General features: G+C 45.7%; 1 protein-coding gene across 1 annotated transcript in view; it reads left to right on the top strand.

The window, feature by feature from the left end:
• LOC137536781 (zinc finger protein 658B-like) overlaps positions 1 to 18,432 on the top strand; it is a 73,086-nt gene that overhangs the window by 37,978 nt on the left and 16,676 nt on the right. The window contains exon 6 of the mRNA XM_068258984.1: positions 1,041 to 1,654. Within this exon, the coding sequence (XP_068115085.1) occupies positions 1,041 to 1,654 (614 nt within the window). The remainder of the gene's footprint in view (positions 1 to 1,040; positions 1,655 to 18,432) is intronic.

The following is an 18,432-nucleotide window of genomic DNA, read 5'->3' as shown; positions in this document are numbered from 1 at the left end:
ACTCCTTTAATAGATCCTGTGTGTTGCTGTGCTGCATACAGTACACACCACAGAAGGAGAGGGAGACAGGAGGAGTAATGATAGATGTATGGGTCAACACACATACAACTACGAAAATAATGACACATTACAGAGTTGGATTTAAATAACGTTTTAATTAACACAATAATAAAATAACAATGTGAAAGTACAAAAATGCAAAAAGGTTTTTTTTCTTCAACATGAACATACTATTCTATAAAGGGAACCTAAACTGAGAAGTATAGACTAACCAGCAAGCTCATGGTGAACCAGAACTCGTTGGAGTGTATGGTGGCCCACACGCGTGAAGATTCCAATTAAGGCGTCTTCTACTGTCTCAGATCTAAGGGAAGACAGTGCCACTGCCAGACATGCTAGCGGGCATACGAGAAGTGGCTGACGACTTGAATGTCAACCCCCATCTTTCACACTCCCAGCAAGCCCAGCTGGCCAAAGTGCTAAACACCTATAGGCACACATTGGGCTCTATTCTCAATGACTTCCCGCATGCGGTAAAGTCAGTGTGGGAAATTTGCGACCAAAATATTGCCATGTTGAGATTCACAAAATTTTCCGCATGTTGTTTCCGCATGCGGTAAATGTGCGGTAGTAATGCGGAAAAAGTTCCGTAAAAGTCGGTATTTTCGCCAAAAAACCACATTCACAAAATATTTCAGACGCATTATTTCAGCGTTAATTACCGATTTTTTTTTATCACCTACAAGTAGTAGGTGATATATTTCGCATCCCATTGATCTGGAGGCTTAAGTGCTGTGCTTGGTGCACTTTGAATTTTCTATTTTTAAACTATTTTTCATGCAACCTTTTTACCGCATGTTTAATTGCCGTTTCCGCACTCTTTTTACCGCATGCGGCAAACATGTGGAAAATTTTAGTGAAGGCAGAAAAAATGCGGAGATTACCGCTGGCGGTAATTTTGCGATAATATTTTGCGGTGATTTGGCCTCTTTGAGAATAGAGCCCATTCTCGGGAACCCCTGGGCAAACCACTTTAGCAGTCCACAGGGTAGATATGGGGACCCACAAGCTTATACGGCAAATCCCCTATTGGACCTCTCCGGAGGTGCAGGCACAAATGAAGCAAGAGATTGAGGAGATGCTGCAGTTAGGAGTCATACAGAAATCCTCTAGTCCATGGGCTGCACCGGTCGTCCTGGTTCCCAAGAAGGACAAGACCACGCGGTTCTGTGTTGACTACAGGAGGCTGAATGACATCACCACAACCGATGTGTATCCCATGCCTCGAATCGATGAACTGCTAGATCAGCTGGCCTCTGCCAGCTACCTAACAATCATGGACTTGAGCCGTGGATACTGGCAGATTCCCTTCGTGCCTAACGCACGAGGGAAATCGGCATTCATCACACCCTTTGGCCTCTATGAACTTACTGTGATGCCTTTCAGTATGAAGAATGTTCCGGCCACCTTTCAGTGGGCTATGAATGACCTGCTGGAAGGAATGCACGGTTTTGCGGTTGCATATCTGGATGATATCGCCGTATTCAGCCCAACCTGGGAGGACCACCTTCACCACCTAGCACAGGTATTAGAAAAACTGTGCACTGCCAATCTGACCGTAAAGCCCAGCAAATGTCAAATTGGCATGACCGAAGTACAGTACCTTGGACACCGAATTGGAAATCAGCAACTGAGGCCTGAGACAGGAAAGATTGATGCCATCCTGTCATGGCCACGACCTGTCACCAAGAAACAGGTGTAGGCTTTCTTGGGGACGGCAGGATACTATAGGAAGTTTGTTCCAAACTATAGTACCCTGGCCAAACCCCTGACTGAAGCGATGGGTAAGAACAGGGCCGGGCCGAGGCAGAGGCTGGAGAGGCTCCAGCCTCAGGGCGCAGTGTAGGAGGGGGCGCACAATTCATTCAGCTGTCATTCCCAATTGTGTTTGAAGCAGAAAGAAATAAGAAAAGGGTATACATGACAGTGACTGCAAGCCAGATAACTAGAGATTAAGGTGTTGGGGAGGTTGGGGGCCTTGGGGCACCTACTAGTCTAATAGCAATCAGTGTGTGACGGCTAGGGTGGGTGGGATGGGGGGGCGCACTTTGCTGTCTCAGCCTTGGGTGCTGGAGGACCTTGTCCCGCCTCTGGGTAAGAAACAACCCCAAACTGTACAGTGGACCCCACACTGCGAAGAGGCCTTTCGGGCCTTGAATGAGGCACTGGCTAGCGCTCCCATCCTTCAAGCCCCAGACTTTAGCCGTCGGTTTATCGTACAAACCGATGCATCTGACTTTGGTTTAGGAGCCGTTCTCAGCCAGGTGGACGCGACAGGAAACGAACACCCTGTCGTCTACCTGAGCCGCAAGTTACTCCCCAGGGAAGTAGCGTACGCTACAACTGAGAAAGTGTGCCTGGCGATTGTGTGGGCCCTCCAGAAGTTACAATCGTACCTTTATGGACGGACCTTTACGGTCATCACTGATTGGCTGAATCGCACTGCGGGTAGCAACGGGAAACTCCTACGTTGGAGCCTGGCACTACAGCAGTACGATTTCACAATCCAGCATAAGGCTGAGAGTCGCCACCAAAACGCAGATGGCCTTTCTCGCTGTGGCGAACCCTACAACACCAAAGGAGTAAGTTGCTCAGTTCAAGGCATTGTGGGAATGCCTAGCCCTACCGCAAAAAGTTCGGGGGGAGGTGTCACGATTTCGCGAACGCCATTGCAGCAAGCGCATCTAAATGCGCCCAAAGTATGATCTGGAGCACCCCTTTAAATTCATTAGCCTGTTTATAGAAAAAAACAGTGTTGATTTCAGCCCAGACTTCTGCTGCACTGCACAGGGAAGAGATGTATATCTCTCCCTAGCAAGGGAGCCATAAAGCAACAGATCCACTTTACACAGTCATTGTTCCCTAGAGGGAGCCCCAATAAACAAAAAAAACCAAAACAGAGCATTTACATAGCTCACAAATCTACTTCAAAGGTATTGATAAAAAGAGATATGGACAAGAAAACATTCTGCATGTTCAAGCCAGCCACACATTAGAGGAAATGATGTGGTGTTTATGCCTCCCTAGCTAGGGGTCCATAAACCATGATGGCAGAGTCACTGGTTCCTACTACAAAGAACTTCTGATAAGAAGCAGGATATAGGAACGCATCGTAAAATCATTAGGTGACATTCCTGCCTGTAGCCTGTCCTGCAGATACCCAGATACATGTCCCTTAATGAACTTTTGATATCTTATTTCACAGTAGTCCATAATTCGATGGATATTGCGGAACTGTTTGGGCTCAGCGGTCCACAACTCGCAGTGCGTCATGCGACCAGCGCAGCACACCTCCTGAGACGTTAATCGATCACATAGTTGCCTGACAGCCTGAGATATCGATTACATAGGCAGGGAAGGTGTTACTCCTAGAGATGTCCCGAACGGTTCGCTGGCGAACTTCGGGTGGTTCGCCTTCGCAGAGAACAGGGAACCTTTTTTCAAAGTTCGGTTCGCCCATAGACTTTAATGGCCGCCGACTTTAGCGGTTAATAGCAAAGTCCCCTTACATAGTAAAAACACCAAAATTGTTGGGAATGTTAATTGGCATAGTGGGAACAAGAGGAATATTTTTTTTTTCCAAAAAAACCTTATACTTTTTGAGAAAATCAATTTTAAAATTTCAAAGTAAAATGAGCCGATTCATAAAAAAAAGAACCGATTCATTAAAAAGAAGCGGATGATTCATGAACTGTTAGTATAGCAGAGAATGCGTCCTGAGCAGGACGTGAAGCTGCCTGCACCGCTGCTGTCTCTCCCCACCTGCCTGCACCTGTCACATTCACCTAGCCTGGCACCCAGTGCACCGGGTGCCAGGCTAGGTGAGGGTGACAGGTGAGGAGGTGGGGAGAGACAGCAGGAGCCGGCAGCTATGCGTCAGAAAGGACGCATTCTCTGGTATGTGGGAAGCGTCAGAGATCTTCAATCAACTTAATTGAAGATCGCAACATAAGAGGATACATTGTTCGTTGGATCATTTACCGTGGATATTGGCGTGGGAATTTTTTTTAAAGGTACAGGTAAGTATTTATGGTTCATTTAGAATAATAAAATACATTTCTCATGGTTGTGTTTTTATTTCATTTAACCCTATGTGGAAATGGGTAAGGGCTACTGTGTACCCCTATACTCATTTCTCCTGGGAGGGGGGTGGGCATCTGGGGTCCCCTTCATAAAGGGGACTCCCAGATGCCACCATGAACCCCCCCCAGGGAGTTGTCGCCCCCCACCTCCTCCTGGGGCACCGGAGGTGGGGAAGAGCCCCTTGTCCATGGATTGGACAAAGGCTCCGAGGGGGAAAAGAAGGCTTGGCCGCCCCTCCCCCCCGGAGCCCCTCCATACCATGGACCATGTGGGCTGGTATAGCTCAGGGTGCGAAGCCCCAGTCGGCCGGGGCTCCGCATTCTGGCTATCCCAGCCTGCATGGGGGACAAGGGGTTACAGAGGCTCGGGAAAGGGGACCCCACACCATTTTTTTTAGATTTCCCACGCACAGCACATAAAAATAATAAAAAAAAAAAAATTCAAAGGACTTCCGAGGCCACAAACGTGAAAAAAAGTTAAATACCTTTTCATAATCCAGATCCATTGAGGATGCCATCCACGCCCTCCTGTTCATTCCGCCATGGTAGCGGCAATCTGTGGCGGCCATATTGAGGGGGGAATGAGAACCCGACCCGTTTGGGGCCGGTATTACTGCGGGAGCCATGGCGGAATGAACGGGAGGGCGGGGATGGCGTCCTCCATGGATCTGGATTATGAAAAGGTATTTAACTTTTTTCACATTTGTGGCCTCGGAAGTCCGTTAAATATTGCTTCCTACTATCCTTTTAACATATCCTGCAAATTTGGTGTTGCTAGGATGTAAGGGGCCTTTGCTATTAACCTCTAAAGTTGGCGGGTGATGATAACCAACCAGAATGATAGGGGCAAAAGTGCTGAATTCCATTAGGCTCCCTATCTTACTTTCAAAAATCTTAAATCCTTTCAAAGGGCGATGGCCCAGCAGTGGCAAATTTTCTAGTATTGTAGGAACTCTTAGGGGGATCATGACTGGTGAGTTTCGGGCCCCTAGGCCAAAGAGGTCATAGCCTAGGGTCACATAAACCTGTTTATTTGGGCTATGTCAATGGTGCAGATTCTGACGAACATAAACCGCTGCCATGGCCGTTAGCAACGTCTGAATCTCACGACATGTCTCATGCAGGTAGAAGGCATATTGTTAGAATTTTACTCCTAAGTTGGGTTCTCTACATCTCTGCAAACCAGAGTTACAGGGGTGCAAAAGTGGTAAAATCCCTCATAGGCTTTCATTGGGCCTCCTATTTAACTTTACAAAATCTCACACCATTTCAAAAGGCAATGAATGGCTCAGCAGTGGCAAATTTTCTAGCATTGTAGGAACTCTTAGGGGGATCATGACTGGTGAGTTTCGGCCCCTAGGCCAAAGAGGTCATAACCTAGGGTCACAAAAACCTGTTTATTTGGGCAATGTCAATGGTGGAGATTCTGACGAACATAAATTGCAGCCATGGCCGTTAGCAACGTCTGAATCTCACGACATGTCTCATGCAGATAGAAGGCATATTGTTATACTTTTATTTCAAAGTTGGGTTCCCTACATCTCTGAAAACCAGAGTTACAGGGGTGCAAAAGTGGTAAAATCCCCCATAGGCTTTCATTGGGCCTCCTATTTCACTTTCAAAAATCTCAAATCTTTTCAAAGGGCAATGGCTCAGCAGTGGCAAATTTTCTAGCATTGTAGGAACTCTTAGGGGGGTCATGACTGGTAAGTTTTGCCACTGCTGACCCATTGCCCTTTGAAAAGATTTGAGATTTTACCACTTTTGCACCCCTGTAACTCTGATTTGCAGAGATGTAGGGAACCCAACTTTGGAGTAAAAGTATAACAATATGTCTTCTATCTGCATGAGACATGTCGTGAGATTCAAACGTTGCTAACAGCCATGGCTGCGATTTATGTTCGTCAGAATCTCCACCATTGACATTGCCCAAATAAACAGGTTTTTGTGACCCTAGGCTATGACCTCTTTGGCCTAGGGGCCCCAAACTCACCAGTCCTGAGCCCCCGAAAAGTCCCTACAATGCTACAAAATTTGCCACTGCTGAGCCATTGCCCTTTGAAAAGATTTGAAATTTTTGAAAGTGAATTAGGGAGCCCAATGAAAGCCAATGGCAAACTTCAGCACTTTTGCAGTGCACCCCCATAACCATAACAACACCAAATTTGCAGCATATGTTAAAAAGATAGCAGGAAACAATATTTAAAGGACTTCCGAGGCCACAAATATGAAAAAGTTAAATACCTTTTCATAATCCAGATCCATGGAGGACGCCATCTGCGCCCTCCCATTCATTCTGCCATGGCTGCCGCAGTAATACCGGCCCCGGTCGGGTCCGACTCCCGACTCTCCGAACGGGTCGGGTTCTCATTCCCCACTCAATATGGCCACCACAGATTGCCGCGGCTGCGCAGTCCGCAAAGACTCATTTGCGGCTGCGCAGCTCTAGTTCCTCCTCCTGCGGCGTCATCAATATGCGTGCATACATTGAAAACATCAGGAGGAGGCCCTAGAGCTGCGCAGCCGCAATTGCGTCTATGCGGACTGCGCAGCCGCGGCAATCTGTGGCAGCCATATTGAGGGGGGAATGAGAACCCGACCCGTTTGGAGAGGTCGGGACCCGACCGGGGCCGGTATTACTGCGGGTGCCATGGCGGAATGAACGGGAGGGCGCAGATGGCGTCCTCCATGGATCTGGATTATGAAATGGTATTTAACTTTTTTCATACTTGTGGCCTCGTAAGTCCTTTAAAAAAAATGTATGTGCTGAGTGTGGGAAATCTGAAAAAAAAAATGACGTGGGGTCCCCCCTTCCGAGCATCTGTAACCCTTTTCCCCATGCAGGCTGGGATAGCCAGAATGCGGAGCCCCGGCCGACTGGGGCTTCGCACCCTGAGCTATACCAGCCCGCATGGTCCATGGTATGGGGGGCTCCGGGGGGGGGGGAGGGGCGGCCAAGCCTTCCCCCCCCCCCCCCGGAGCCCTTGTCCAATCCATGGACAAGGGGCTCTTCCCCACCTCCGGTGCCCCAGGAGGAGGTGGGGGCGACGACTCCCTGGGGGGGAGGGTTCATGGTGGCATCTGGGAGTCCCTTTAAGAAGGGGACCCCAGATGCCCACCCCCCTCCTAGGAGAAATGAGTATAGGGGTACAAAATACCACTTAACCATTTCCACAAAGGGTTAAATAAAATAAAAACACAACCACGAAAAAAGTCCTTTAATTTTCTTAATTAACCAGAAATACTTACCTGTACCTTTAAAAAAAATTCCCACACCAATATCCTCAGTCAGGGCTCGTTTCCACTATCGCGAATCTGCATGCGTCCAACGCATGCAGATCCGCACATGTAATACAAGTGGATGGGCCTGTTTCCACTGTAGCGTTGTTGAGGTGCGGTTTTTTCAGCGTGAAAAAATCGCACAAAAGAGCCAACGATTTTTGCCTGCGTCGGGAATCCGTGCGAATCGCCGCTAATGTATTTAATAGTAAAAACGCATGCGTTTGTTACATGCGTTTTTACCCGCGATTTCGCGTGCGATTTCGCACCTTTTTCAATTTTATTTAGCCCTGGCAGTGTCATGGTTAATTTCGCATGGCACCCTGCCATGCGAAATCGCATGCGAAATCGCGGGTAAAAAACGCATGTGGAAACGCATCCGCATGCGTTTTTACAAGCGTCGGAATGCGGCCGAAATCGCGTCGCAACAGTGGAAACAAGCCCTCAATGATCCAATGAATTATAGTATCCTCTTATGTTGCGATCTTCTATTAAGTTGATTGAAGATCTCTAAAGCCCCCCACCCACATAGCAGAGAATGCATCCTTTCTTACGCATAGCTGCTAGCTCCCGCTGTCTCTCCCCACCTGGGGGGGGTGCCAGCCTAGGTGGGGGTTGACAGGTGCAGGCAGGTGGAGAGAGACAGCAGCGGGAGCCAGCAGCTTCACATCCTGCCGAGGACGCATTCTCTGCTATACTAACGGCTCATGAATAAGCCGGATCTTTTTAATGAATCGGTTCTTTTTTAATGAATCGACTCTTTTTTAACTTTAAAATCGATTTTCTCAAAAACTATAAGGTCTTTTTGAAAAAAAAAAGGTTCCTCTTGTTCCACTGTTCTTCTTAACATTCCCAGTAATTTTGGTGTTGCTAGCTCTTAAAGAGGGCTTTGCTATTAACCGTTAAAGTCGGTGGGCGGTTAATTTTCCCACAATCAGAAGGAGTTATTTTAAAATTATTTTCTCAAAATCTATAAGGTATTTTTGAGAAAAAAATTCCCCTCTTGTAGTCACTGAAAGATCTCAGGTGTTAGACACCTTGAAACATCTTTTCCATCACTTTCTGGTTCGCCTCCCCATGAAGTCTATTGCGGTTCGCGGAAGTTCGTGCCAACCGAACCTTCCGCGGCAGTTCGCAAACAGGGTTCGCAAACCGAAAATCGGAGGTTTGGCGACATCTCTAGTCACGCCAAGCGAGTTTGATATCGATTGGTTCAGCGCATGATGACGGAATGTAAAATGTTGGCTTTTATATGATTTGTCAGATATCCGCTGAGTTATGGCATAATTAGAGAAACTGCCAATTCTGTCCCTCAGACAATAGGGGCGGACTTCAGCAGCCTGAGGTCAGATTGCTAAGGGTGGAGAAACCTCTCTTGTTACCATCCACACACCCTCTGGCAGAGAGATGGTTAAAAACCGACTGACACTCAGCCTGAGGGGAGACTCCAGCCATCCTTTACCATCATGGATTTGGCTGGATTATAAAAGGACTAATATCTAACCCAAAGAACTTTCCAGAATTGGACTTTATATCTTCTGTTGGACTTCATATCACAAAGGACACGGTAACTTGACAAATTGCTCAGACTATCAATAGCTATTTTCCCATTTAATCCTTATTATTTCTGTATCGATTTGTTTCTATTGCTATATTTTTGCTTTGCATTATTTCTTTAAATAAACGATTAAAAATCGTTCGTCTAAGTGCTGTTCTGAAAAATCTCCGTAAACGGATTCATATCTCCGTAGAGACGTTACTATAACTGGTTTGATATTAAGGCTGCTTTCACAGTGGGACGTTACAGCCGCACGTTACAGCAGCCCCTAACGCAGAACAACTCACAGTAATGAAAAATCAATGGGCTGTTCACAGTGCCCATGTTGCTTTGGAGTATAACGCTGCATGTTAAATGAAAGTGCAGCATGCTGTGCGTTATACTCGTATTTAGCTGTGTTAGACTGTTTGCACATGCTCAGTAATGGTTTTTTTTTTATTTGACGCATGCGCCTTTTTCGTTCGATCACTATGCGTCAAAAAGTATGCATCAAGAGATGCATAACGCAGTTCAATATAACGTCCAACTTCAATACTAACATACGTTGCGTTAGGGGTACGTTATGCGACCTTAACGTCGCATCAAACGCAACGTCTTAGTGTGAAAGAGCCCTAATTATTGTTAGTTTAGCTATCTCCCTTTTTCCTATAGGATTTAGCTAGAGTTAGACTTAGCGCATTCGCACGCTTTATTGCGGATTGGTGGCAGCGACCTGGCCTCTATATGAGAGCCCAGATTGTATCGATTGTATATACAATCGAAATTGGACTGTGTGTGGACTCACCAACCAATCCAAAAGGTTACTTTGCCTGCAGTTCTGACTGCCTTCAGGGTTCCCTCAGGGTCTGAGGCTTTATGGTAAACTGCAGCAAAGGGAACAGGAATTGTGGGTGACTGCGCATACGTCACATTGGTGACATATTGGTGTTTTCCTTAGTATTTTAGTAAGGGGGCTTTTAGGACCATTGTAGCCCCTCACACACTCCAATGAGTTCTGGTTCACCATGAGCTTGCTGGTTAGTCTGTACCTCTCGGTGTTACAAGTCCTACTCCATAGAGGCAAATTAATCCATGCCACGCACTGATGAGGATCAAACAATCCGAAACAGTCTTTATGCATGTTGGATTATTATGTCTCTGTACATATTAACAAGCTGAAAGATCATTGCATTCTAGCTGTTCTGGTCTGGAGGTGTGTTTAGCTTCTAAGGGCAACAATGGTTAATTTGCATATATTCAGCAGTGATGCACTGGGAGACATCTCAAGCTCACTCCAACCTGAATTATCGCAAATTCTTTCTGTTTTAAGAAAGCAAACTCTTGTTTTCCTTAAACTGAGAAGGATATGGATTTCTCCTTTTAAAATAATACCAGTTGCCTGACTCTCCTGCTGCGCCTGTGTATCTAAAGGTGCATACACACATCAGACTATAGTCTTTGGAAAATGAAAGATCACAGACCAATCTTACCACCCTTCATGTAGTATGAGAGCCATACTCTACACAGTCTTTTCTATGGAGCTGAACTCCACATCAGAAAAAAATCTTTGCAAGATGCTGCACACACAGATGCTGTGCAGACACAAAAGATCAGTATCTGCAAAAGATCTGTTCCTGCCAAAAATCCATTCCTGCAAAATGCAATGATAGTCTATGGGATCTGCAGATCATCATACACACATGATTTAACTGACATTCATCTGCAGATCAAGCAATCATCCGCAGATCTGAAAATCCATCCTGGTGGATCTGATCTGCAGATGAATGTCAGTTAAATCATGTGTGTATGAGGATCTGCAGATCCCATAGACTATCATTGCATTTTGCAGGAATGGATTTTTGGCAGGAACAGATCTTTTGCAGCTACAGATCTTTTGAGTGTGTGCAGCATGTTTGTGTGCAGCATCTTGCAAAGATTTTTTTCTGATGGGGAGTTCAGCTCCATAGAATAGACTGTGAAGGTATGGCTCTCATACTACATGAAGGGTGGTAAGATTGGTCTGTGATCTTTCATTTTCCAAAGACTATAGTCTGATGTGTGTATGCACCTTAATACTTTTAAGCCTAGTACACACTAGCAATTTTGATAGGCCAGTCATTGGTCACTTTTACCACCTCCATGTAGTATGACCATTTACCTATATAATCTGCATAAAATTGAAACTCTGTTTGGCCCTCATACTGCATGGAGGTGGTAAAATTGACTAATCATTGGCCAATCAAAATTGCTTGTGTGTACTAGCCTTATGGCGTGTACACACTTGAAAGATAAATGAAAGATCTTCGACCAATTTTACCACCTTCCATGTAGTATGAGAGCCATACCTACACAGTCTATTTTATTGAGCTGATCTCCCCATCAGACAGAAATCTTTGCAAGATGCTGCACACAAAGATGCTGTAGACATTCAAAAGATCCGTATTTGCAAAAGATCAGTTCCTGCAAAAGATCCGTTCCTGCAAAACGCATTCATAGTCTATCATTCATGAACAGGCTGTCGGTAAAGAGAATCAGTGCGGGAAAACACCGCTGGCGGATTTTTAGACTTCCGGGTGGGCATTCATGAAAACGTATCCAGTTGCGGTAGCAGTGCGGAGATTCCCCGCACTAGGTTGGCGGTAGGCAGGCGGTAGGCTTGCGGAGACACGGAAGCTGCCGAGTTAATACATTTCTCCGTGTTCCGCTCTGCTGAAGCTGCCTGGGAGGTCTGTGTGTCTCCATTCATTTACATTGGTATCGCCACATCAGAGGGAGCGGAACTTCCCGACCTCACACCGCTTGCGGTGATCTTCATGAATGAACATTTTGCTACAGTTGTACCGATAATCACCGCACAAGGCGGTGATTTATCACTCTGCTCGGTAGTGTTATTTTTCCATGCGGAAAGAGCCTTTATGAATGCTGACTTTGCTAAGTGGTCGGTAAAGTCAGCTGTTTTAAGCATTTCCGCATGCGTAAATGCTTTATGAATGATAGCCAAAGTCTATAAGATCTGCAGATCTCATACCCACCTAGTTTAACAGACATTCATCTGCAGATCAGATCCACCAGGATGGATTTTCAGATCTGTAGATGATTGTCAGATATGCAGATGAATGTCTGTTAAACAAGGTGTGTATGAGATCTGCAGATATCGTAGACTATAAATGCATTTTGCAGGAACGGATCTTTTTCAGGAACAGATCTTTTTCAGGTACTGATCTTTTGAATGTGTGCAGCATCTTGCAAAGAATGTTATCTGATGGGGAGGTCAGCTCAATAGAATACTTATCCGTTAGCCCGGCGCATCCTCTAGGTGGCGACAAAACTACACCTGAGTTACATCTTTCCCTACTATCTATGTCGGCCTGGAGGGGGAATAGTAATTAGCGCCACCTGCCGGATGTGCCCGGCTAACGGATAAGTACCGAATAGACTGTGTAGAGTATGGCTCTCATACTACATTGAAGGTGGTAAAATTGGTCTAAGATCTTTCATTTATCTTTCAAGTGTGTACGCACCATTAGCCACAGCCCTTCAACAAGCATGCAGATCAGGTGCTCAACTGAAGTGTGACTGGGTTAGCTTCATGCTTGTTTCAGGTGTGTGATTCAGATACTGCTGCAGCCAAAGAGATTAGCAGGACTGACAAGCAACTTGTATTGTATAAAAGGAAATATCCATATCCCTCTCAGTTAAAGTGGATCCGAGATGAAAAGCTAAATATAACAAGTAACTTGTCTATATATCTTATCTAAAGTTTAGATCGTTTACACAGCAAATCTAGCTGAAGTTGACACACAGCTTGCTATACTAGCAGCCAGGCTTGAATAGAATGTACAGTGCAGGGAAAGTCCTGTCCTGCTAGTCATTTCACCCCCAGTCTGCTTCCCTAGTAAAATGATTCAAAGATTCGGTTCAAAAATCTGGATCTTTTCTTGAAAAGATCGGGACTTCTCATCACTATCAGAGACCTCCCCGCACCCATTGGTCAGCAGCTATTACACTCTGCCTCCCTTCTGATCTGATACCAAAGCACAGGGGAGGGGACGGGAGAGAGTGGGGGAGGGATCTCACTTCTCAGTGCACAGCCACAGAAGAGAGGCTCCATACTAGTACTGGATCCGAGGCCTGGCTGAGCTCTGCATGCCTGTGCTGTGAGTATCTGCTCCTGACTCCTGTGCCCAATCCACACCTGGAAGCAGCATTAGTGGTGGCTCATTTGTCTAATCCCCTACTATAGAGGCACCACAGTTCCCAGCATGCCCTCCTATAGAAGCACCACGCCTCCCAGCATGTTCCTTCCATTCCATGGCGGCACCACAGTTCCCAACATGCCCTTCTATAGAAGCACCACACATTCCAGCATGCTCCTTCCCTTCCATAGAGGCACCACAGTTCCCAGCATGCCCTTCTATAGAAGCATCACACATTCCAGCATGCTCCTTCCATTCCATAGAGGCATAACAGTTCCCAACATGCCCTTCTATAGAAGAACACAGCATTCTCCTTCCATTCCATAGAGGCACCACAGTTTCCAGCATGCCCCTTTATAGAAGCACCACAGCTCCCAGCATGCCCTTCTGTAGAAGCACCACAGCTCAGCTCCCAGCATGTCCCTCCATAGAAGCACTACAGCTCCTAGCATGCTCCATAGAAGCACTACAGCTCCTAGCATGCCCCTCTATAGAAGCACTACAGCTCCTAGCATGCCCCTCTATAGAAGCACTACAGCTCCTAGCATGCCCCTCTATAGAAGCACTACAGCTCCTAGCATGCCCCTCCATAGAAGCACTACAGCTCCTAGCATGCCCCTCCATAGAAGCACTACAGCTCCTAGCATGCTCCCCTGCTCCATAGAAGCACCACAGCTCCCAGCATGCCCCTCCATAGAAGCACCACAGCTCCCAGCATGCCCCTCCATAGAAGCACCACAGCTCCCAGCATGCCCCTCCATAGAAGCACCACAGCTCCCAGCATGCCCCTCCATAGAAGCACCACAGCTCCCAGCATGCCCCTCCATAGAAGCACCACAGCTCCCAGCATGCTCCTCTGCTCCATAGAAGCACCACAGCTCCCAGCATGCTCCTCTGCTCCATAGAAGCACCACAGCTCCCAGCATGCTCCTCTGCTCCATAGAAGCACCACAGCTCCCAGCATGCCCCTCCATAGAAGCACCACAGCTCCCAGCATGGCACTCCATAGAAGCACCACAGCTCCCAGGCTGCCCCTCTGTAGAAGCACCTATTTCCCCTCAATTATTATAGTTACATAGTTACTTTGGTTGAAAAAAGACATACGTCCATCGAGTTCAACCAGTACAAAGTACAACTCCAGCCTGCTCCCTCACATATCCCTGTTGATCATAAAATCCCTGGATTAACATCATTGGCATTACCTAGTAATTGTAGCCATGGATGTCATTCAACGCAAGGAAAGCATCTAAGCCCCCTTTAAATGCAGGTATAGAGTTTGCCATAACGACTTCCTGTGGCAATGCATTCCACATCTTAATCACTCTTACTGTAAAGAACCCTTTCCTAAATAAATGGCTAAAACGTTTTTCCTCCATGCGCAGATCATGTCCTCTAGTCCTTTGAGAAGGCCTAGGGACAAAAAGCTCATCCGCCAAGCTATTATATTGCCCTCTGATGTATTTATACATGTTAATTAGATCTCCTCTAAGGCGTCTTTTCTCTAGACTAAATAAACCCAGTTTATCTAACCTTTCTTGGTAAGTGAGACCCTCCATCCCACGTATCAATTTTGTTGCTCGTCTCTGCACCTGCTCTAAAACTGCAATATCTTTTTTGTAATGTGGTGCCCAGAACTGAATTCCATATTCCAGATGTGGCCTTACTAGAGAGTTAAACAGGGGCAATATTATGCTAGCATCTCGAGTTTTTATTTCCCTTTTAATGCATCCCAAAATTTTGTTAGCTTTAGCTGCAGCGGCTTGGCATTGAGTACGATTATTTAACTTGTTGTCGATGAGTACTCCTAAGTCCTTCTCCAAGTTTGATGTCCCCAACTGTATCCCATTTATTTTGTATGGTGTTAGACCATTGGTACGACCAAAATGCATGACTTTACATTTGTCAACATTGAATTTCATCTGCCATGTATGTGCCCATATAGCCATCCTATCCAGATCCTGTTGCAATATAACACTATCTTCCTTAGAGTTGATGATTCTGCACAATTTTGTATCATCTGCAAAAATAGCAACATTGCTCACTACTGTATCCACTAGGTCATTAATAAATAAATTGAAGAGCACTGGACCCAGTACAGACCCCTGTGGGACCCCACTGCTAACAGTCTCCCATTTTGAGTATGATCCATTGACCACAACTCTTTGTTTTCTGTCCATTAGCCAGTTCCCTATCCAAGCACACAGACTCTTCCCCAGTCCTTGCATCCTCATCTTTTGCACCAGACTTTTGTGGGGAACAGTGTCGAATGCCTTAGCAAAGTCTAAGTATATCACATCTACAGCATTCCCAATATCCATATTAGCATTCACTACCTCATAAAAGCTGAGCATGTTAGTCAAACAGGACCTGTCTTTAGTAAACCCATGTTGATGCTGAGAAATAAGATTATTTTCTACTATGAAGTCATGTATAGTATCTCTTAGTAACCCCTCAAATAGTTTGCATACAACTGATGTTAAGCTTACAGGTCTATAATTTCCTGGATCTGATTTTTTGCCCTTCTTAAATAATGGGAAAACGTGGGCTGTACGCCAATCCACTGGGACTCTGCCAGTTGCAAGAGAGTCACAAAAGATAAGATAAAGGGGTTTATCTATAACTGAACTTAATTCCCTTAGGACCCGAGGATGCATGCCATCCGGGCCAGGTGCCTTGTCTATTTTTAATTTATTTAGTCTTGCCTTTACTTCTTCCTGCGTTAAGTATTTAATATTACAGTTAGAAGATTGAGACTCTTCCGCCTCTGTAATTTGCAACAGTGCTGTTTCCTTTGTAAAGACAGAAGCAAAGAAAGCATTTAATAACTCTGCCTTACCTTGGTCATCCACCATTGAGTTCCCACCCTCATCCTTTAGGAGTCCTATACAGTCAACCTTTCTTTTTTTAGAGTTGATGTACTTGTAAAACTTTTTTGGGTTAGATTTGATATCCCTAGCGATTTGATTTTCAGCTTCGATCTTTGCCAGCCTAATTTCTTTTTTACAATTTTTATTGCACTCCTTATAATTGCTTAGTGCAGCCTCGGTCCCCTCCTGTTTTAGGACCTTATAGGCATTCTTTTTCCTCTTCATTTTATCTTTAACCTTTCTATTCATCCATAGAGGCCTTTTTTTATTCCTAGACATTTTGTTTCCATATGGGATATACATACTACAATATTGATTGAGAATACGTTTAAAAGCTTGCCATTTCCCTTCAGTGTCCTCCCCTTGTAGTATATTATCCCAGTTCACCAAACTTAGTGCCTGCCTGATTTGATTGAACTTTGCTTTTCTAAAATTCATAGTTTTAGTGGTCCCGCTGCCCCGTGGCCTATCAGTCACCAGATCAAACGTTATCATGTTGTGATCACTATTTCCCAAATGTTCTTGAACCTGCACATTTGATACATTATCTGGTTATAAATATTATTATTATTATTATTGATCTCACCTTCCCCTACCCTGGCTGACTTCTTCACCCTGAACACCTCCTCTGTTCTGTGTGCCCCTCCATCCTTTCCTTACTGCAACCTGTCTGCTCTCACCCTGACCACCTCCTCAGTTCTTACTGCCCTTCTCCATCCTCACACCCACCCAACCCCAATTTCCAGTTCACTTCTTTACCCTGACTGCCCCTCAGTTCCAACTGCCCCTCTGCATGCCACTTGCATATCTCTCGTAGTTGACCTCTCTCAGTTCTAACTGCCTTCTCATATATCCCATACCTGTATAATAATTTGCCTGTCAATGCGTCCTCCTGTGTCCCTGTGTTGTGCTACACAAACTCACACTCTCTCTTCTGGTGGAATAACACACAGCATGCCATTTACAGTGGCATTGAAGCACATGTTCAGCGCACTGTATTTTTCACTATATGCATTGCACACTTATGCTCCTTGCACACCATGTACGTTGCTTGCGATACAATAAAATTGCTACGCTCCTGAAAAAGATGGACGGCTGAACTGAGCGCTTGCCGAGCAGTGTAGTCTCCTGTCTGCTGCCCACCAGTGCAATTCAAGTGCAATTTAAATGCACCCAAATTGCAGTGGTTGTAACCTCACGTGTGTCAAGCGCTGACACGTGGTGGTGTTACTGGGCGGCAGAGCAACCCCACATGTCGAGTCTGAGCGTGGCAGCGACAGCGCTCCTATCTCACTCCATGGGGGGGGGGGGCTGCCTGAACAGTGCTGGTACCAAGAGCTGACAAGTGCCAGCCTGTGCAGGGGAGCAGCAGACAGGTGGTGACTTCACCGCTTGTCAGCTGTCCATGTACAAGGGCCCTTGCTCCCTTTGCAACATTCATATATATATATTTTTTTTTTGGGGGGGGGGGGGGGGGTATTCCCTTTTAAAGCTATTCCTGTGTTTGCTCGGTCAATTAAAGCAGGATGCCAGCTAATGAAGTCACAGCAGGTGATTTCAGGAATGATAAATGGACTGTATTCTGGAGCAGTACGTGTCCTATATGGAAAGGATCAGATCACGCTGGTTTTGGAGATTTAGATGCTGTAAATGGAATTCTTATAACTAGGTACTGCAAGGTCCTTGTAATACAAGTATGACAGCAATAAGACACAGAGCAGCGAGGTAAACTTTATAGAAAGAGTTTCTCTCTGATCTGAGAACCTCTGCAGGGCTGCCACCTTATCCCTTTGAACCTGGTGCGGTTTAGGGCCAGTTCACATGGATGATTACCGGTGACGCATTTAAACGCAGTGTAGTCTGCCTTAGCTGGTTAAGCCACAAAACATGCAGTTGAGCTCTGTCGAGTTTTAAATAAATTAGGCGGCAATTGTAGGATACAGTGAGGAATTGTGTTTTTCGTGATTGTACAACCTCGACTACATGTCAGTCACTGAACAGCTGCTGACTATTAATACTGATCATGTGTGTAGCCATGTGATAGAGGAATCTGAGGGCTGGTGCACACCAAGCGTGTTTGGTAGCGTTTCAAAACCGCTGCCGCCTGTGAAAACGCTTGGCTAATGTATCTCAATGGGATGGTGCACACCAGCGGTTTGAGATTTTTAGCAAACCTCAAACGTGGCTCCTGCAGCATTTTTGCGGTTTGCAGATGCGTTTCTGCCTCAATGTAAAGTATAGGAAAAGCTCAAACTGCTCTGAAAAACGCTAGATCAGAGCGATTTTCCAGGCGTTTTTGTTACAGTAGCTGGTCAGTAACAGCTTTACTGTAACAATATATGAAATCTGCTACACAAAAACGCTCCAAAAAACGCCAGGCATGTTTAGAGAACCTCTCTAAACATGCCTAA

This window comes from Hyperolius riggenbachi, chromosome 10 (genome assembly GCF_040937935.1).
Source record: "Hyperolius riggenbachi isolate aHypRig1 chromosome 10, aHypRig1.pri, whole genome shotgun sequence".
Classification (NCBI taxonomy): Eukaryota; Metazoa; Chordata; class Amphibia; order Anura; family Hyperoliidae; genus Hyperolius; species Hyperolius riggenbachi.
Note: the sequence above shows the minus strand (reverse complement) of the source record. Positions and strands in the feature narration are given on the sequence as shown.